The sequence below is a fragment of the Aphelocoma coerulescens genome, chromosome 1A (genome assembly GCF_041296385.1).
Source record: "Aphelocoma coerulescens isolate FSJ_1873_10779 chromosome 1A, UR_Acoe_1.0, whole genome shotgun sequence".
Classification (NCBI taxonomy): domain Eukaryota; kingdom Metazoa; phylum Chordata; class Aves; order Passeriformes; family Corvidae; genus Aphelocoma; species Aphelocoma coerulescens.
The window spans coordinates 53,878,643-53,900,110 of NC_091014.1; the positions used below are offsets into that span (position 1 = coordinate 53,878,643).

Here is a 21,468-nt window from a genome sequence, read left to right on the forward strand (position 1 = left end):
CCACCATGCCATCTGTGTGAGGATCCCCAGGAACATATGCTGAGGCTACACATGGGTTTTCAGCCCCCAAATTCAGCATCAGTGCTGGGCTGCAGCCTGAGCACCTGCACCGAGTGCCCAGGGCTTCTGGCTCTCCAGATTGTAGCTTGCAGCACTTCCCAGAACTGCAAAAGAAGAGGGCACATAAAACTGCTGCTTCAGCATGTGCTTCTCTGCCCGGGGCTATTGACTCCTAGAGCTGATGCCAAAGATGAGCCTGGTGAGGCAGGAGAAATGCAGAACAGCTGTGGGAGCAGATTTCTCTTATTTACTCCATTTCCCTCCTCTATTCTCTCTCCTTCTCAGTTTGCCCTACACACATGTTACGAATTAGCCCTGCAGAAACAGATGGTTACAGACAGGAGTTTGTGTTTGATGCTGTAGCCTGTTGCAAATGCTGCACTGGTTTGTTCCTTTTATTTTTTAATCAACAGATTGTAATTTATGCCTATGCAAGAAAAAAAAAAAGACCAAGACAAATAAATTATATCAAAACTGCCCAGAGTGGTTTGGATGTTTTATAACTCCATTTGCTGTTGGGAATGATGCACAGCTAGTAGATAGACAAAGCTATTATAGCTTTTCTTCCATGCAGTTTTATGGCAAATCCTTAGTTTTGAGCCCGCTGTACTAACTCTAGGGCCAGCAGTTGTCACCTTGTCATTGAGCAGGCCCGAGGATGCAAAAACTGCTTGAAACAATGGTGAAAACAAGACTGACTCCTAAAAACTCCCAGTTCCTTGGGGTGTCATTGACTTCTACTAGACTTAAGTCTGTGATACTATGGCTGTCCTCATTCTGCAGTCAGCTCCCAAGCCTTCCCCTCGAGTGCCTTACCATGAGCAGAGCCCAGCTCTGCCCCAAGGAGCAGCAACTGAGGCTGGGTTAGCAGGGACAAAGCCTGACACAAAGCCCCATTCAGGGTGTCTGCATGCTTCTCTTTTCCTTAACATGGGCTGTTAATTACTCATTCAGCTACAAAGCAAGCAGAAAGGAAATATTTAATTTTCCTCAGCATGAGGAAGCTAGAGCATAACAAAGCCTGAAAAATGGGAAATTGAACTGGCTTGAGGAGGGCCACAACCCTGTCTTCTTAACCTGGGGTTGGAGACAGGCTTATGTTGAGGAGTACGCATGCAGCTCCTCCCAGAAGGCCACTCTAGGACCAGGCTTGCTCTCTGCTGGCCCTAGACCAGCCATCTCCAGAAGGGCTGTGTGGGCCTCAGCTCTGGCTACCACAGCTCAACACTTACCTATGAAAGGGCTGTGCAGAGCAGAAAAAGCCTTTGTGAACCTCAGATCAACTGAGGAGGCAGAAAAAGGCTCCTTGCAAACCCTGGAGAGACCCACTGTAGTTGCAGGAGCAGATGAGGTGCAAGTCCTAGCGAGGTCCCAGGGAGCACAGCACGCAGGCACTGCAAGTGCTGTGCTAATGCTGCATCTGCCAGCAGTTTCTCTCACGGGGCTGGCCCCAAGTGCTTTGCTAGAGCTGCTCTTCACACCCACTCGTACTCATCTCACACAGCACAGCTCACACCACACCCGTGTTCTCATGTCACCACTCTGCCACCGAGGTGCACTTCATTTTGGCCAGAGTAAAAGCTGCCAGGGCTATGCAGAGGCGCAGCAGCAGCTCTCCTGTGCTGTGCCATGCCCTGCCCTGCTGTCACTTATGAGCATAGCCTCTTCTCTTGTAGCCAGCAAAGGAACCTGCTGCTAGGCAAACCTGCTTCCTTTGGATTTCAGCCTGGTTTTCCAGAGGGACAAAAATCAAGAAGCCACACTTTTACTTGGAACAAACTTATTTAAAATTTATTTTATAGATCACACCAGCCTGAGTGATCTGTAAATGCTGGTCACAAGAGAGATCACACCACCTCCTTTGCACAAATTGAAGTGAACCTTCTTTCAGTCTCAGCAGTCTCCTTCATTTGGAGCACAAGGAATGGAGAAAGAGAAAACCGCCTGGAGCTCCCTGCTCCCCTCAGAAGCAGAGGGCAGTGAAATCAGATGCAGTTCAACGCTGCTACAGGGCCAGAAGACAAACAAGCCAGGCCCTCGTGCCCTGCTTAGCCACACCTCACACCCCCTCACAATGCGGGTGCTATTAGTGTTGTAGCCGCCTATAGTTCCTCCCTCGCCAGGAGAGTGCTGGTATTTAGGCACATAGCTTGGAAAAGGACTGTCTGACCTCCCCCTTCTGCCCACTGCAGTCTCTAAGGCAAAGGACCCTTGTCTCCAAACCATATTTCTCACCTCTCCCGTGCCGCTTAATGCTCTTGGAGTGCTGGTGTTGGCAGCGGGAGATGCGCTCTGCCACTCAGCCAGCCTGGAAGCCTACCCCGAGTCACAAGGTGAACTGGAATGAACTCCACACAGGTGACACAGAGTGAGGAACAGGAACAACTCGCTAAGGAGGGACAGAAACTTTGCAGTCTCCCTCTAATTAAAATAAAAGTCCTTCATTGGAGGAGGAAGCCCTCAGAGAAACTGAGCCTGACCGCGCCTGCTGGGGAGAGCCATGATTTGCTGAGGATTCCACCTCCTCCTCAAAATGCTACCACGCTCCCAGAGCTCACCACAAGCTGGCAGAGGATAATTCCTGTCCTCATCGGAGCCAAGCGAGGAGGCAGGGTTAGAAGAAAAGAGGTCAAAATAAGCAGGGAATCAATCACTTGAAAAACTCACTAAATGGTTAAAAAAACCATTCCAACAGTAATTTGTAAATTGTCCTTGCAGGGCCGCCTTGGAGAAGCCAGAATTTCTCATTAAGAAAAATAAAATATTTTAAAAAATTAAATGAAAGTCAGACACATTACCACATATTTCCCACCTTGAAAGCACTTCTATAAATTTGGTACCAATTAATCACTGCCCTCTTTTGCCAAGAGGGGAGAAGACAAATCCTACCTCTTTGCCACGGCAAAGTTTGGCCAGTGAGTTCCAAAAACGTTTTGGAAATCTTGGGGTAAACAAAATCAAGGGGAGGTCATGTTAGCCTGGTGTCTCTGTTCCAAAGGTATCTTGCCCCCTGTGACCTCTGTCTGTCGAGGTGAGAAGGCATTCTCTGGCTCAAGGGACGGACGGAGTGCTCCTGCACTATTCTTAATACTGTCAGTGGAGCTGCTGCAGCCTTGAGAGGCAGGTTAGATTTGCTCCAATGTGCACTGGACAAACACTCGGAAAAGCAGCACGATGGGAAAAGGGGAACAGGGTGGGTGTCTGCGCATTTAACTCTGTTGCTAGTTAAAATTTTAAGTGCTATCAACATTATTTGAAGATACTGAGCATAGGATCCCTGAACTTAACATCAACAGCTGCTTTACAATTTGTTTTCCTCTTAGATCTCCAATTAAAGAACTTTCTCACCATCTCCTTCAAATTTCAGTCATTACAACATTAAATTAAATCCACTTAGAAATAGTTTAAGAGGGAGGGAATCCAAAACATATTTGGCATGAGGCCACAGTGGTGATGACATGATGCTCCATGGAGCCATCCTAAACAACCTGTTTTAACCTTCGCAAGTGTGAAATTTCAGGCATCTGATAACCCCTGGATCTGAGACAGCCAATAGGGGAGAGCAGCAAGTCCTGTGGACAGAAAGGGGTGAGGGAGGAGGGAGGCAACTAACTGGCTCTTTGCAGCTCTATCCAGACTCTCCTCTCATCTTCATGCACACAAAATATAATAAAAACTAATAAGAATAAAAACTAAGCCCATGATGTACAAAAATGTGTCAACAGGGGGAGGAGGAAGGTGTCAGTTACTCAGTTCTTTGTCTTATCACCTTCATTAGCTTATAAATTATGCTCCTCTCCATCGCTTCCAGCAGGGAGGAGGGACGATTCTTCTGCAGCCAATCAGCTGGGATGGGTTTTGGTTTATGCTGCTCTGGATCTTTTGGATAAGAAATGAAGGGAAAGGGAGGAGTTCCTCAGAGAGAGGAGGAACAAGAAATTCAGCAGCCACTGGCAGGAGTCACACAGGCTCCCTGAGATTTCACTTTATGGCGCTGACCCCCACGTCGACGGCCTCCTCCTCCGACTTTTGACTGAAAAACAAGAAGACTGACTTTAGTGCAAAGCAACACCTCAGCTGGGATATCAACACAGCAGGAGTTCAGATGGATCACACACACATGCCAACAGTGGCAGGGCAGCTGTGACTGCTCAGCTTCCTACTACTGCAGGAAGGAGATAAGGCAGAAGGGAGGCAAACACACCATGAGGAAAGGAGGAGAAACAGATGCACCATTGAGTTTTGCCCTTCAAGCTGGGAAGACTTTGATTTCCCAAGTTTCTGAATGCTTCACTCCCATGAGAGCCAGCAGGTGCCATGGGGTTCAGCATACAGGAAATCAAGGTCTCAGGCTCCCTTGACTTTGTGCAGAATTGAAGGAGAGCCCCCCACTCCCTACCATGGCTCTCTTGCTAACCTCTCTTCCCAACCTCAGCAAACCCACTGTTTCTCTTTGAGAGCAGCCAAATACCTTATTGCCCTCACGGATGTGGGGCTCTTCATCCAGTGCAGGCTGAGGGGACGCAGCAAGGAGAGAGAGGAAGACGTAAGCAAGAACAAAAGCAACCCGGAGTCTCAGAGGGAGGGATGAAACAAAGAGCACTACTTACAATCACAGTGACACCACAAAAAGACAAGGACAAGATGGAGGACTGGTGTGAAGCCCCAGGCATATGCAGAAGGAGAGAACCCCTGCCAGGGGGTCCTCTTTGATGAGCAGTCTGGCTCAAGAGGGTGAAATTTGACCATGACAACTAACATAGCTAGAATTAAGAAGGGGAACACCCTGTTGCTTGATGGAGTTGGTTCCTGAACCCTTCACTTACTAAGGAAGTACCCTACAAGGAGAAGACCTTTCTTCTATCAGTAATAAAGCTGGTAAATAGGCTCCCAAAACCTGCAGTGAGAATTGAGTTTCCATTCCTTGCAGGCCAGAAACACTAGGTATCCTTCATGGACAAGTTCAGCTGAGAAGTCCTAACCAACAAAACAACCCGGATAAATTTCTCTAAAGAGAAATTTAAAGCCTTTCCTTCTTCTTGGATGTCCCCATCCTCCCTCTTTGACAGAGCAGATGACCTAGGTTGTAATTTCTCTAGTGTAGGGATTTTCTATCTCTCCTGCAGGCATCAAAGACCCCTTTTGTGACTGGTTGTTAGATGTTTCACTAGTTCAGCTACTGGGTTTGTAGAGACACTGTGCACATGGTCAAAGTAGTGAAACAGGTTAACAAGGGAGGTTGTGCAGTCTTCCTCCTTGGGAGGTTTTTGAGACATGACTGGATAAAACCCTGAGCAACCTGGTCTGACCTCACAGCTAATCCTATTTAGAACAGGAGGTCAGACTAGACACTTCCTGAGGTCCAACCCGAATTGTCCCAGTACCCTGAGCTGCTGTCTGCTGGAAGGTCAGCCATGGACTCACCCAGTCATCAGAGAATTATGATTTCTGCTCTGAGACTACTCATATTTCTATTTATTTCTGTGGCAAGGTGAGTTCAAGGTGTGAGGGGATAATGCTTGTGCTTTAGACTGCCCTTCCTCCAACAGGTGAAACCAGGACACAAACAGCTCGGACAGACACGGTGTTTTCCTCACTTACCAATGGTTGCAGGGCAGTAGGTGTCAGTGGTGCTGCAGCTGTTGAGGGGGCCTCATCCCCAGCTGCTGGGCCTCCAGCTGCCATCCCAGAGGCGGGAACACCATCCTCTCGTTTCGTAACAGCTCCCTTCTTCGTTGACTGCATCTTGATCTGCTGTGGCTTGGAGTTCATTGGTGAGTTATTGGTGGTCTGGAGTAGCTGCAAATCGCAAAGGGAGAGGCCAAACTCAGCATTAAAATAGCCAGGCTGATCTGGCAAGGTTCAACGTTGCTTTTTAACGAAAAGTCTCAGGAGAATTTATAAAAATAGCTCTAAGGAGAAGAATGCAGCAGTAGCAGCAACTGTTCAAAGAAACCTAGAGCTCTGAGCTCCCACCCTTGGAAAGGGCCATTTGGCTGAGGTGGCACTCTAACCTCTACAACATGACTCAAAGAGACCAGCTACAAGATGGTCTCAGAAAGAGACTGAGCCTTAAGAACCAGCAGCATCTGGCTCTGCCTCACCCTTTACATTCCCTCATTGACACCAGCTGAAGACCCACCACATGACAAAGCACACTGGTCATCTGCGACCCACATCAGGCCTGACGCTTGTGGCTGAAGCACAGCCTCTCTTCCCTCACTTTTCCAGAGCTATCCGGATTCTCCTGCTGGCTTCTCAGTGTAAGAAGCAGCTAATGGGCAAAGCAAGCAGCCCTTGGCAGCCTTTACCTTAGTGATGGTGCCCACAGCTTTGGTGCGGCCTTCCCGGAAGACCAGCCGCTGGTCTATGTGTAAGTATTCCGGGGTTTTGATGAAGCGGAAGTGCACCGTGGCTTTGTCCCCTGTCCGCAGGCAGTCCTTGTCCATGCTGAGAATTGTGGCTGTCTGACGGATGCTGCCACAATGCACTGTGAATGTAAAGCACAAAGGCTTTCAGCAGCCAGGGCCATTAGTGCAACGAGCTTCAGAGACACATCAAAGGCAGCTCCTCACTCTTCAGCAAAGACCATACGGGTCACGATGCCTTTGTTCCATCCCCAAAAAGAACATGCACATAAGCTAGCATAGCTGCCTTCAAATTGTGCCTGGCCTGAAGCACCCTCTACAGAATTCTACATGCCAAGCAGCTGGGCTAGAGGGCAGGACCCAAAATGAGTCTTTCCATCAGCATTTGGAAGTGGAGAATCTTTGCACCATGGATATACAGCACAGGCAGGTTCCAAGTACACCTGAGGGCACGCATCTCCTTTTTACCTTATAGCCCCCCCCACTCTCTCTTCCACAATGCTGGGAAAGGCAAAACCAGGAACTATGGCATATATTCAGGTTGGCAGAGACATCAGGAGCAAAATTATCTCAGGGTAGATCTGATACAAACTGCTACCACTGGGAAGCAAAGACAAACCAACACTGCCACACATACCCATGGCCTGATATCGTGGGCTGATGGTGGTGGGGTGATGGAGCACCAGAATCTCTGCTTCAAACTCCCACGAGGCTTGTGGATTCAGGCGGGGTGACACCATTACCATGCCTTTCCGGATGGAAGAACGCTTGATCTGAAAACAGAGACACAGAAAACCTTAGCATGATTCTCCAGGGAAGAAATCTGCTGCTCTGGCTGACTGCATCCAGCAGAATCCTAAGGGATTTCACAGATACTATCTCATGCCCACCAAAAGGCAAAGCAAGAGCCGCATAGCTGTATGTTACATACAGGATATTATGTAAAGGTTGCAAAAATCAAATTCACCTTAAGCTCACAAAGAAGCTTTAGAGTACTGGAAATGCTGGAAATTGACACATTTACCTCACTGATCCTTTAAAAGCAAAACATACATCCTGGTTGCACATTACCCAAGGAAATATCTCCCCAAAATCATGATGTTTGTTAATATAACACGAGAAGTCTGAACACATGAAATATGGTGTAGCTTAAACTATATTCCCTTAAAATCAGTGCAGCTTCTATTGACACAAACCTTTTACAAGAGGAATTTTGCTGATTTTTAAATCCCAAATCATGCAGCTGGTCTTACAAGGCAAGAGGAGTAGTGCAAATACGCTGCCCAGGCTACTAATGCAGTTCCAGCACAAAAGCAGACTTTTCTTGCAATGCCTCCACTTTCTTAGGTAACTCCAACATCATTACCTAGTGGCATTGCTACCCCGTGGCAGCTCCCAGGAATAAAAACCAGGATGTGGAACCACAGATTCTATGGGATTTCATTCCACTGCAAAATGAGGCAGCTGAGGTTTGTAGAAACAGCCTTACTGCAGCTGAACTCCGAGAGCGCTCAAAAACCAGGACGGCAGTTCCTGTTCTGGGGTCTAGAGGAGATCATCTCACCTTCTTCAAGGCAAAGGAGGCGGTCTGGCCTCCCCGCACCTCCTTGACAGGCATCCTCTTGCGGTGGATGGACTTGACAGCAATAGGGAGGAAGTTGCCAAGGGGATCTGGCCCCAGCAGCAGGGTATCATTTAGCTTGATTAGGCCTCTCAGTGTCGTCCCAGAGACAACTGTTCCTACACCCTACGCCAAAAAAGAAAAAACAGGAATTGTGGTTACTCAACCAGGCCAGCAGAAGAGCTCTAGAACTCTCCTCTCTAGAGGAGATGCCTTCTTCAACCTAGAAGAGGGAACAGAACACTGTTCCAAATACCAGGCCCCTTACCGGGACAGAGTAAGTATCGTCTATCTGGAATTCTGCTGGCTCTTCTTCCCTGTAACTGGTCCGTGGAGACAAGAGATTAAGAAACATCTTCAGCAAATCTAGATTCTCCCCAGTGACATTTGAAATCTGGAATATTGGGCACATCCTGTAAAGGAAAATTGATGAAAATGGAGTTAGTTCACCTTCCTACCTGGCTTTCCACATGTAGGGAGACATCCAAAATCTTGGGACTGAATTCAATACACAGTGCTAGGAAGGGAGAGCCTGGCAAGCAGTCAGATGCACAACACCCCATGTTTGAAAACCTGAAACATTGCCTCTGCCTTCTAATGACATTTGGGAAAAGGTGTAAGGTTCCAATACTGAAGGAAGCTGAATTCCCTGCTGTCTTCTGCAGACTGCCCAGAAGCAGCCTCTCATTTCTGCCTCAGAGAGGGGAACACAAGCAGGTCAACCTCAAAATCAGCACTCTTATGGAATCAACACACCACATGGCAGATGCAACCTCCACACATCTAGACAATGGGACTCTCTGAATCTCCTCACCCAGTCTCCACATAGGGTTGAAAGAGAAATGATTCTCCTCTACTCCCGTTACCTCTCTGAGCTGAAGTTGGAGGCTGTTACAATGACATCATCCTTGCTCTGAACCAGCACGGGAATCTTCCTGCACCCTGGGGACTTCAGCAGTCGCTGTAACAGCTTCAGGGTTTCTTAAAGGGTGAAATGAATATTGTTAGGGCAGCATCTCCTGTCTTTACAAATCACTTTTGTGGGGTCTCTCCCCGAAGGGAGATGGGTGCTCTGGCCACAGATAAGACAGGAGAAGATGGCTAAAGGTGGGACTATGAGTTTGCTGCAGCCCAGGTAGGACTTAGGAGCCATTCCATCTTCCATTTCATGCCAGCTAGCCTGCTGCCAAGCGACGCCATACATGAAGAGACAGACGAGTTTGCAATGCTGTGAAGTAGACATTTTATAGCTGTCTATTAGTAGCTTTAAGCAGTTATTTCCTCTTTCTAGAAAGGATTTTTCCTTGTGAATTAATTGAAAACTAGGACTCAGTGACAGAAATATTTGAGAATATGTGAATTGGAAATCAGTTTTGACCAAGCAAACCTCAATATATTTTCCCTCGCAGTTAACTTGCCCTAGGAGGCTGAAGAAGCATGCAAGAGGCAAAGATGATCATCATAGACTGGGAAAATGTGGGTGGACCATATTCAGAAATCAGTGTTTTGGGACAAATCTCATGGCTCCCAATTTTCAGCTTTTGCCTCTTTTTAACTTATTTTCTAAGCCTTGTATCTAGCAGCCAGCAGGGGCATTACCTGATGCACTAGCATCAGCCTCCTACAAAGTGCCTGACAATAAACAAAGAAAAAAACAAAAAAGGGTACTAAGGGCTTAAAAGAGCAAATCATTTATGTTCAACAATTGTCATCCAATTAGGCAGAGTTTTGTAAACAAATGATTGCCTATGGGAAAGTAATGGTTTGGATACAGAAACACAAACATCTAATCAGGCCATCTGCTCTTCACAGATATACTTGAGTCAAATCTTGTGTCTATTTACTTTAAACAGAGCATGTTGAGGGAGTAGCTTCTCCCAAGAGCAGCTCTTCTCTCCTCATGCTGAGCCAAAGGTTCTCCTTCCTTCCCAGTTATTATCTTATGGTCAAGCCTTATGCTTATTTGCCAAACATCTAGTATAGAGATACACAGATTATCTTCTGATCACATACCTATTTGCCTGACACATATTTAGGATTTTTATAGTAATGAACTGAACTACAGACAGTACCAGGAGCATTCACTTCCCTGATCCTTAGGACTGATTATCAAAAAAACCCATTGCTCCAATTAACCACAGCGTGTTTCTGAAGGTCTGTGAAATGCTTAAAGAGAGTTTTAGAAGTGAGAACAGGTCACAGCCCAAAAAAACATCATGCATGGGTTAATGGGACACTGCTGGGGTTAGAGGTGCTGCTTTAACTCTGCTGAGAACAAAAACACTAGCCCATGCTACTTACTGCCATCCCTGCTTGTGTCTAGTCCTGCCTCCCATCCTGCTACCATAGCCCACAGGCAGCTGCTTTAAACCATGATTTATTAAGTGTTGTTTGGTTGTTCAGACAGAGGAAGGAGCTGCTGTAGTTATGCCAGTGTACCTGAGAAGCGCTCAGGTGAGCAGAAGGTAACAGGCAGCTGCCCCTTCACTAACAGCTACTGCAGATCAAGTCCGATCACAGCTTAAGATCACATTCAAACTTTTCCTCCAGGTTTAAATACCCAGAGAGAAAACAAAGCCCAAACCCCAGCTGTATGCTGTTTCTCTTAGAGCTCAATTAAGCAAAACCTTGTAGCAAACACTTTTGGGCTGCTCAGCTGAGTCCTCAGCATGGGTAATTTTGAAATCGTGAGTGTAAGTGAACCACCTGCAAAATGAGCAAGGGAAAAGGATAGATTTCTGGAAGGTGTTTAGGATGCAGTCAGAACCAGATAAAGGAGCTTTCTTCCAGCAGTAATTCCTGAACCCAAGCAGGGGACAGCAACACACACAGAGGTAAGAAACAGCCCTGGAGAGAGCCTGTAGGACTCACCTTGCAGGATGTTGGCAGGGCACATGTCAATCTTGGTCACCACAACAAAGACGGGAACATTAAGTGCAAGCGCCAGGCCTAAGTGCTCCTTGGTCATTCCAACAATCCCAGCATTACTCCCAACCTACACCAGGGATATAAAATACAGGGATGTCAATGCTCCTTCTGCAATAAGATGGATTACAAAGAAGGCCTTGTGTCAGATGTGCAGTAGATTGCGATTAGGTTGTAGATGTGCCACTGGGACCGTATGACCAGGCCCAGCTCATCTCAAATGTTGTTGGCCACTGGCAGAAGACTGACTCATTTCTTCCCAGTTTTAACAAGGTTTTCTAGAATTCAGAAATCTATCCATTTTCAAGAATCACAAACCTTGGGCCTGTTTGAGACTGACAGTGCTGGGGCACTTGCCTCAGAGTACAGGAGAGACAGCCACAGAGGCTTCTGCTCTCCAGCAATGTGAGATGCTGCCTCCCTCCAAGACACCATAGGCACTTTGCAACAGGAAAGAAGTCGAGGCTGTTAAAGCTGTGAACAGCCCGCCTCCAGCTGGTAGGGTCCATCTTTCTTGCTACCTACCATAAGCATGCAGAAGTCAGGCAAGTGGCCGGTCATGCCAAAGACGGTGGTTTTCAGGTACTTTTCATGACCAGCCAGGTCAATGAAAGTAATGACCTTGGTGGATTTCTCACAGATCTTTGTCCATTCCAAGCTGCCACCGTGGCTGTCGGGTTTGTTCACCACGTTGCCCTCGCTGTCGAAGCCCAGAATGTCATTGCCCACACTGCTGGTGCGGCCTGACTCGATCTCGTGCTTGTGGCGGAAGAGCTTTTGCCGAGCAAAGCCCCGGCCATTGTCTAGCTCGCCGTGAGTCAAGACACCCAGCAAGGTGCTCTTCCCTGCGTCCACATTGCCAACCACTGCTACCCTGCAGGGGAAAGGAAAAAGGAGCCTGGTAAAATACGGTACCTGAAGAAATGAACAGAAGTGATCAAAAAAACCCAAACATCACTGCTCTTGCAAATGGCTTTTTCTCCCTAACCTTCAAACAGAGATTAAAAAATGTTAGATCTTCACAAGCAGAACAGAGATTCTTTTACAGTTATTAAATAACAGTGGAGATCCCAGACTCTGGGGACTGGGATGTAGAAGACTGTGGAAACATGTCACTGGTGTTTAGAACACAGTCAACTGAACGTGACACTGCTTGATGCCATACAGAGTGTCTCTATTCCAACTCCTTGTCTCTGCAATCCAACATAAACACTGTCGCAATTCAAAAGGAAGACTAAATCCCAACTTCGTCTAGAACACCTCTGCCTTTCTCACATTTCTCATGCTGCAACAGCACCAAGTGCTAAGTAGAGCACAAAAATTAAAATCGTTGTTCCCAGAAAAGGATAAGCTAAAAAAACTATGAAATATTTTAGGAGATAGCCGTGTCCTCCAGCAAGCTCCTTCTTTGACTCTGATCAATGTGGCTATTATGGCTGTTGGCAAATGTTGGAAATCCACTCCATCCAGGTCTGGGCAGACTCTCAAGTCTTGTTATATAAGCTAATATATGTCCATTAAAAGGTGACTTGGATCATCACAGCCTTGGAACAGAACTGGATCCTTAGTCAAAAGTACTGTGTTCCAGCAGTGAGCACATATACACATACATACAGCCACACATGTGACTCCCTTCTGGCATCCCAGCATACAAAAGATCCCCCAACTGTGAGGCTGTCACCCAGAGAGCAACAGCCCTCTGCTAAACACAGGCAAATTTCCACCAACAGTTTGTTCACAAAAGAGACGGCAACAACAAAAAAGGCAATTTCATCAGCAAGGAGTGGTCAAGCTCAACTCCCCTTGTTGGGTAGCTCCAACAGCAAGACTCGAAGCGGCATTGCTGGCTCAGCACCACGCACTGCTCACACGGTAAAAATGCAGCTGAGCTGCTGACTAACCGTGTCTCCACCCGGCTCCTCACCTGACCTCCAGGAAGTCGTTGTCACCCACACGTTTCCGAACGAGGTAGTCGCGCACCTTGCCCCCGGCCTCCTGGTGCTCCCGCAGGAGGATCACGTCTGCCTCGATCTGCTCTGCCATGCTCTTCAACGTGGCGTAGGACGCCTCCATGTCTGCCTCACTCAGACCGTACTCAGTCCCATCTAGCGTGGTGTTGAGGAGACAAAGAGCAGTCAGTGTCATCCTGCCTGGGACCTGCCCACCCATTGGGATTTATACGTGGACTGGAGATGCCGGACGTGTACGCAGAATAAGCACCCTCGGCCCAAAATGAAAAGGGATCGTCTTCACTCTAAGGCTTAAAAGACACTAGAAAAGCACCATCTTCCATCTAGAGGAGTTTTCTTCACAATTTTTACAAGTAAATACATAGGGATTGGCAAGGAAGACACATTTCTGTCTAATTCCCTTACTTCATGTATGGAAGGTACTTTGTGTCCTTCAATCAGATAAAGTATCTCCTCTCACATTGCAAGAAAAGGTAAAGCATTAACAAAAGGAAAGCTCAGACTGAAACATCACCACAATTAGCCATTAGTGGTAAATGTGGGACCACTGTAAACAATTAGCTTATTTTATAAAACCACACCCCAAATAAACATATTTTGCAAGTCTGACCTGCACAGCAATTTCTTTAGCCCCCATATACTCCAGTTAAAACAATGCTTCTGGCATGTTTCACTGCCTTCATCCTAGCACTTGAAAGAAATGCTGACAGCACATAAGACCAGAAAAAAACAAGGAGGCACTGCTTCCTCTGAGCAGCTCACCCAAGCAGAAGAGCTGACAGTCAGAGCATGACAGTGGCAACTATCTAGACATGGTCAAGGCCACCACTGTCTCTTTTCCAATGCAGGTGCTGTGAAGGTGCACAGATTTCACCCCAGAATCTCCTCTGTGGGTAAAAAACACCCACAAAACAACAAACAAAGGTGGAGAGCCACACTGCACCCGTATGACCAAAGTCATTGCCATGTGTACATGCTCATATGCATGGCTGACTCATCAGCTGGTAAGCAGGAACTGCAGTTTGCATGAACTTATCAGCATTTTAATTACTGCCCAGCTCTAAAACTAGCAGAGTTACCAGGCGATTTCCAAACTTGCTCATGAACTGGCTGAGACTGAGGAAAACTAAAAACCCCATGTCTTGAGCCTCGGGTTATAGGAGGGGAACGAGAAGTAGGGGCCAGGAAAGGGCAAGAGCCAAGGGAGAACAGGAAAGGTCACTACTGGTGAACTAATGAGCTTCCTGTGTCAGTCTTCATTCGCTTCTCAGTCAGCTGAGTTGGGTATCTGGGATGATGAAAATCAGATGCTGAAAGGGAATGAGAAGGAGAGACAGTGGCAGGGATACTAAGATCTTTTCTCTGTTGAAAATATCCCCATCTTCCTCGACTACGCTGCAACCCAAAATGAAGTCAGTTTAACCTCCTATTTTAAGAAACAAATGCTTACTTCTAAGTATATCATTGCAACAACCACCAGTTAACACTCTCACAAGGTATCCTAGAAGAGAAAGCAGGTACTAGCCTGACTAGCTAGATCTCCACTCCAGATGTGCTTATCCCAAACACCAAGGATTCAGACTACATGTGGGAAGCTTGCTTGGAGGCAAGAGCATAATCCCTGTGATATTGGCTGCATGAACACTGGCCATCTAATTCTGGCTTCTCTTCTGAGTTGGCTGCTTCACAAAACTCCAAGAAAACCCAAAAAGCACACAGTTCTGAGGTTACACAGCTCCCCCCCCTCCATTATTTCAGCCAACCCTGGCACTGACAACCAGGGTTTCATATTCTTCCTCAAACACAGCAAATGTCTGAGCATGACAACTTCATATCCAGTAGACATCCAGTATACTTGAAACATGCCTTTAGCCTTATGATAACTACAGACAATTATTTTATATTCAGAAAAGAAATTTCAATTTCAAAGCAAGGGCATGCTCAGTATTATTTTACCAGCATCAGATGCAAATATTCAAATTGTCAAAAAGAACAAAAAGGTATTCCATGCTAACTGCTAAAATCTGCAAAGGCAAATGACTAGCAGCCACACACAAATTAATGTGACAATAAAGGTCTCATGCTGAGCAAAGGAAAACCTTTCCCTCCACAGTACAGACACATACTAACAAAGAAAGTCAGCAGCATATATTTTGGCTATGTGAAGTATCTATAATACATTCCTGTGGGGTAAAGACATGTTATTTCCAACAGAGCAGTGAACAATATCAGACAGAACAAGATCTTCGCAGACATTGAGGACGTCTGTACTAAAGCTGTTACTATATTTTTAGATTCTTTGTCTTTTCCTGGTGTGCTCAGACAAGATATGCATTATTTCCAAAAAAGAACTTGCATGATTTTATAAAAAAAATATGTTTAGCTCCACTACATGAGACAGTTGTTGGCAGGAATAAAACAAAAGAATCTGTCCCACATATTCTGCTATATTTCATGGACGTTATTCTGGAAAAGTAAGCATTACCTTCAGCAGCAGTCTGGTTAGATGAACTATGTTTTTCTTATAATTTTTTGTTGTTTTGCTGGGGAAGCTATACTCACCTGATCCTTGTCCAATGACATAGATGGTCTCCCCACATCCCTCATCGATCCGTTCTGACATCTGCTGGAGCAAACTGTCATATTGCTCTGAAGTTGGACTCACCATCACCAGCTGGAAAAAAAGATTGAATATCCATTTGCAGATGTCAAACAATTTCAAAACCAGCTTCAGCTACAAGCACAATCAATCAATGTGCTTTGTTGAAAGAGAAGGACTCTTTTTCCAGGACCGCTTTGCGATGGTTTTGCTTTGTTTTTTAAACCAGCTTTGCTGACAGCTATTTCCTTGTGACACTGCACAAGGTTGTTTGTCTGAGCTCAGAGTTCATTTACGCTGGAAAATACACTTCAAAGCAAATAAGAATACCAAGCTTCTCATTTTGATGTAACCAGTGTTTAAAAGCCACATTTAAGTGAACACTCCAACACGTTTTCATGCAAGGAAAACAGAAAGGGGAGGAGATATTTTCTCCACAGAAATTCCTTAGCTGGGTACACCACAGTCTCTGCTGCAAAGAGTGCTGCTGCTCCCCTGAAACATGACTGGACAGCCAGAGAAAGCCAACCAGACCTCACTGCAGAGAACACCTGGGCATCAAAATCCAGAGCTTCTCCTAAGTCTTTCACATATTTGATGTCCCCTTCTGTTTTCTGAGGGGGCAGAAGGAAAGGAGAGAACATGAATAAGCATTCTTTTCAATTTTTAGGTACTTTACACTACAGTGCTGAGGGGCAGACATACAAAGCAATTTGTTTGAGCACATCTGGAGGTTTCACCAGTGGAGAGCTGCAGTTTTGTAGGCCAGCAGCTGTGTTACCAACAAGCTTTGACTGCAGCTACTGCAATAATCAAACTTCCTTTGACCTTCCCTGCAGGAACATCAAGAGAATGAAAAAATAAAACAGAAACAAAGCAGAAAATGAGGACAAGAGAGGGCTTCAGGAATGATTTTTCTTAGAACTGAATGGTATACCACCATTTCTGGCAGAAACCTGCATTGCTTACAGAGTACAGCTGAGGACACCTGCACAGAGCAGCCACAATGGTGGCATGGCAGTGACAGACCAAGGAGACCTCCATCAGCCACTCTACATGCTCTCTGGCTGCCTCCATGCTTACAAATCTGTTGGTGGCTGAGCATCCCAGTACAGTAGCCTGATAGCTATAGGGATTGAGACAGACATTTCTGTGAAAAAGGCACTTTTAGCAACAGTTATAAAGGCTGTCACCCACCAAGAGCCCTATGGGCAGGCACACCTGTGCCACACTACAACAGTCGATGACATCCACAGCTGTCCCTACATACACATACCAAAATCACACCCAGAAAGAAGCACTTCCCTTCACTATGCACTGAGACTGAAATCTGTGCTAGATATGCCTAAAACATATGGTTTACAGCAGTTGACAATAACATCCTCAATTCTGCCCAACATTCTCTAACACAGCCTGACTTGCTAGCACAGTTAACACAATGTGTTTTCAAACAGAAACTACCTCTCCCACTACTATTACTACCACTATTACACACTTGATGAAGGCTTTTTTTGGAAATCTAGAATGTAAAGGAACCCAACCCCCCCCCCCAAATAACGCTTAAGCAGCTTTCAAAACTATAGTGATGCAAGCTGGGGAACTGAAGCACAGACAGCAGGTGCTGGTTAGAAGGTTTAAGGCTTCCAAAGCAATGCTTTCCTCAGATGTTAAGGGTCTGTCTGCAAGGGCCAGACAGCTACAACAGATACAATCACCTTCACATGCCCCTTTTGGACACATGCCCTACCTAAGCCTTTTAACTACTTGGCATGGTCTGCAAAGGGTACCAAAGCACTCTTATCTGGAAGGTCACAGTCCTATTTCATGCTACAAAAGACTGAGTTTTGCTTTTATTAGTTTTTCTTTCAGTTCCATTTTCCTTTCAGTTTCGTTGTCGTCTTGAGGGAAACCACTGGATGTGAATGCATTGAGAAGGGAATCAGCAACTGTTGAGAGGTCCAATCTGGGCAGGAATGGAAGGCTGTGTTTTGATGTGTAGGGCTCATTTTGCTCTGCAAGTACTTTCAGGAATTCCTGGAAGCACAGCAGACAGGATCACTGTTTAGGCCAGTGCACCAGCACAAGTCAGGGACTCGGAAGATCTATTAAACAGGCTGTAACACACACAAAGATCAATAAAATAACAGGGGCCACCGGTGCAGGGCACACCAACTTCAGTTTCTTCAAGTCTCATCACCAGCTCAATTTTTCTATGAGTCCAAGTGCTTCAGCAGTGTGAGCAGGCAGGGTGTTGTAACAAGTACCAAGGCACTCAGCAGCTCATTGTACCCTTTCCTCACGTTGCCAGGCAGGAGGTCTGGGGGGTCTCAAACAGCACAGACTCACTCACATCAGCTCAAAACACTGTTCCCCCACACTGCTACTTCCAGTGCCATGCAAGGGTGCTCCTGAAGGGTGTTCCAGTGGCAGACTGCCTCCAAAGTTTACTCCAGGGCCGACGAAACTTACAGCTGATATGACATAGTAGGACATCAAGAGAAGTATCTGTAGATAAAATAGCAGCTTTCATGGGTCACACCTTCCAATGTCACTCGGTGCTTCTTACAACTATTTCTGCAGTCACAGCCCCAGCCAGTTCTGCAGTTTCCTGGGTCACTGCAAGACTTGACGTGCTGTTTTGAAGATCTCTTTAGCTTCCTGGATGGAGAGCCTGTTCTCTGTCATCTCTTTTGTTGAAGAGAAGCCCTCCATTTTGGCCCCTCTGTTTTTTTTTGCTTTTCACCTTTGAGCAACCCCCTCCATGCCTGCCCTATGAATGCATGTTTTTAAGAGGTTTTCACAGAGTCAAAAACGTTCAGTTTTGTTCTTTCCACTTTGTCAGGCACGAGCAGTTATCAGTAGGAGCCATGCGGGTCTAGCAACCTCAGGTTTCCTATAGGGCAAAAAAGTAACAACTAGTTATTGTTTTATTCTTAAGACAGCAGAAGGAAACATACCTCACAAGCTTGAAATGCCACCTCTCAAGTCCCTTCCCAATCTCCGGGGCAAGGCGGCTTTGCCTGCCTCTCCTCCGATCAGTTTGGAGATTAACACACACCAGAGGTCAGTAACAGCTACAATTGCCTGGGCTTACTCCTGGGGGACACACTGGACTGTGCCATTCTGCACTGCCCAACAGCAAGCAAGAGGCCATAGCTTTAATTAACAGCAATTTCAAGACACCGGCGAAATTGAGCTCGGGTTATACCAGCACTACTACAGGCAGTCCTTACAAAAAAAAGCATCCTGTATCCATGAGGCAGACAAACTATAAGTATTAAAGGCAAACCAAATACTACGTGGTACGTAGTGCTGCTCTTTATTGGAAAAACAGAGCCTGACACTTTGCATGGCTAGAAGGCCACCACGAGCCATCGAGAAGGTGGGGGAAAGGCATCTTCTGTAGTGTCATATTTTGCTTTCTATGCCCTATAGACATACATTGTTCAGGTGCTATTAATGTTCTGTTGTCAATGTAGATCTAATATAAGTATCAGGTTCACTAACAGCCTTGTGTGCTATGGTTTTTCACCTGAAAGTTGATTACTGCTGCAGTGTGTTGGCACTGAAGGGAAAACAAACACCCGTTAAGATCAACATGATAATGAATTTATGCTGATGAATGGAATTGTTTGCCTGACCAGCTGACAAGCTGCACTTCATAACAGAATCTCAAAGTGTTCCTCTCTGAAAGAGAGCTCACTTTACAGTGAATGCCCAGGGAGAGGACCGGGAGAAAAGTATTAACAACGCCAGGGGGTGGGCCAGAAGGACCAGGACAGAACTAGCAACTATCAGACAAACTGACTGCAATGGGAGTCCCCATTTTAAGTAGGGACTGGAGTGGAACAATTCAAGTGAGAAGACAGAAAAGATGAGGGGGTCGGGGAAGCGCAGGTTAGCTACTGCATTCTCACCATATGGGATTGCTGTTTTGAGCACACAGTGGGAGATTAACTTGGAAACATGGAGCACAGCTCACAGTTTTAGCTCTCATCCAAGATGGGGATGAATGAAAAGTCCAGGGAAAAGACAGCAGGTGCACAGTGCTGTATGGAAAAGCACATTGTAATAAAGGTCAAAAAATGCTTACCTACCACCTCCACAGCACCTGCAGACTTCTAGGAACGGAAAACAGACTGACACCACAAATAGGAGTTTGTGGGAGAAAAGCTCTCTTCTCTCTTTGCCGGAGTTTTGGTCAGGTTCCTGGCTGTCAAGAATCAGTGATGCTCTCCTTGGCATCCTCCTTGGCCCTCTTCCACAGCAGTCACATCCAAGACAAAGCACAGATCAATATTGGCATCCTGTATAAAAATCTTGTCGAGCTCATTAAGGCACGAACAGGTGGCTCAATAAATACTACAGGTTTGACTTCTATTCTTTACTATCTTATAACATATCTTCGTAACATTTGTTTTAATACAGTACCACATTGTAAAATACCCAGTCATGCACTGAAAAAAAATTTTCCATGTCCACAGACACAATTCCTCTTTCTGTTTCTCTGTGCAGAGATGGCAAGAAAGTCCAGGACCCTGGACCAACTTAAGCTGGAAGCATGAAGAGGAGGGATGACACAAAACGAGGGGGAAACACCAGCTGTGCTGACTTCTGGATCACATAATTACAAGTGGACCGAATGAGGTTTGCAGGAGACTATTTAGAGTGGGAGATAGCACCACAGTACATCAAAACCCCCGTGGCAGCAAAACGTAAACAGGTTAAGAGATCAGCCAATTAGGAAAAAAAATAGCAGACAGTGACAGAAGGCAGCTAATGTAGTCTGTGGCAGACTCTGGCACACACACATTACTACAATGTACCTTCCTGCAGGATGGAAGTGAGAACTGGTTCTGACAGAAATAAGACCACCACACAGTTTTGTCACTGGGATCCTAGAAAGGAACTGCACAAGATGAACAAGCCTTTTTTGTGTTGACTTAACACTGTTTGCAAGAGCAAAGCACCCTTGTCACTGGGCTCTTGTGCTCAGAAGTTACAAGCTCTGACCTCCTTTTAAGATTGTGGAGAAAGTCCCAGGAACTAGTACAACTGGCAGCAGAGATAACTACAGAGACCCAGCGCGGAGGGCAAACGTCAGCGGGACGTTGCAGCAGATGACAGCTCCAAACCCTGCGCTTCCTGAGGATGCTACACCAACTGCGGGCTGGCGTTCCCCCCGGCAGCCGAGGCGGGGAAGGCGCAGGGCGGAGCAGCCTGCCAGCACCCTCCTGTCCCGGCCGGGGTACGGGACAACTTTACTGCGCCTCTCCCGGCCGCCTCCACACGGCACTGCTGGCTCTGCCGCCCGCCCAGGTGATGCTGGGGCCGGGGGAGCGCTCAGGGGAGCCTCCCGTCCCGGCAGAGGTAGGCGGGCCCCAACCTCTCGCTCTTCTGAGGTGCGGGGAGCGGCCAGGCTGGAGAGGCAGCCCCCCGGGCAGGGCCGACCGGCAGGGAGGAGGGCATCGAGGGCCCGGCGGGTTGATGGCGCTCGCCGCCGCCCGCCCCCCTGCCGGGCCTACCTTACTGGTGAGGTCGATCTCGGGCTCGCCGTTGAGCGCCTCGCCGTCCTCGCCGTCGAAGGCTGCGCGGAGGGGACAGGCGGCCGCCGCCACGCGAGGCCGTCCGCCCGGGGAGCCGGGCTCCGGGGCGAACATACAGGCCGGCACCGGGGACCCCCCACGAACCGGGGATCTGCTCCGCTCCGCCGCCGCCATCTTCCCTTCCCTGCCCGGCCCTCCGCCCCTCCGCCCCGGCACCGCCCCCGGCCCGCCAAGGCGGCGCCCGCCAATCACTAGGGGCGCAGCGGCTAAATTTGCATGTTGCCATGGCGACAGCGGGTGGCTCGTGATTATTCATGAGGAGAGGCCACGCCCCCTCGAAGCGCGCGAAGCCAATGGGAGAAGCACTGCCAGCTCGGCT

General features: G+C 47.1%; 1 protein-coding gene across 5 annotated transcripts; it reads right to left on the reverse strand.

The window, feature by feature from the left end:
- Positions 1-1,823: 1,823 nt before the first annotated feature.
- On the reverse strand, positions 1,824-21,274 carry GTPBP1 (GTP binding protein 1). Of its 5 annotated transcripts, none has more exons than XM_069002782.1 (13): positions 20,370-21,028; positions 19,637-19,801; positions 15,507-18,436; positions 12,899-13,079; positions 11,500-11,848; positions 10,921-11,044; positions 8,916-9,030; positions 8,318-8,462; positions 7,993-8,175; positions 7,066-7,201; positions 6,372-6,550; positions 5,662-5,859; positions 1,824-4,093 (listed from the first exon to the last, which is right to left on the reverse strand). In XM_069002782.1, exons 3-13 carry the CDS (start codon positions 15,610-15,612, stop codon positions 4,001-4,003), a joined length of 1,809 nt encoding a protein of 602 aa, XP_068858883.1. In that variant the 5' UTR covers positions 15,613-18,436; positions 19,637-19,801; positions 20,370-21,028; the 3' UTR covers positions 1,824-4,000. The 5 variants fall into 5 exon arrangements, with proteins under 5 accessions (XP_068858883.1, XP_068858882.1, XP_068858885.1 ...); XM_069002781.1 differs by having other exon boundaries at positions 19,637-19,850; XM_069002784.1 differs by having other exon boundaries at positions 15,507-15,618; positions 17,291-18,436; positions 19,637-21,028.
- Positions 21,275-21,468: the final 194 nt, after the last annotated feature.

Bases quoted from the DNA above. Each gene is read 5' to 3' on its own strand.
- GTPBP1 (XM_069002780.1), bottom strand. From the start codon at position 21,263: ATGGCGGCGGCGGAGCGGAGCAGATCCCCGGTTCGTGGGGGGTCCCCG. The intron at 11,849-12,898 runs GTGAGGAGCCGG...TTTCCCCTGCAG, and splicing joins AACGACTTCCTGGAGGTCAG to GGTAGCAGTGGTTGGCAATG. The intron at 8,463-8,915 runs GTAACGGGAGTA...TTTCCTTTACAG, and splicing joins TCCAACTTCAGCTCAGAGAG to GATGTGCCCAATATTCCAGA.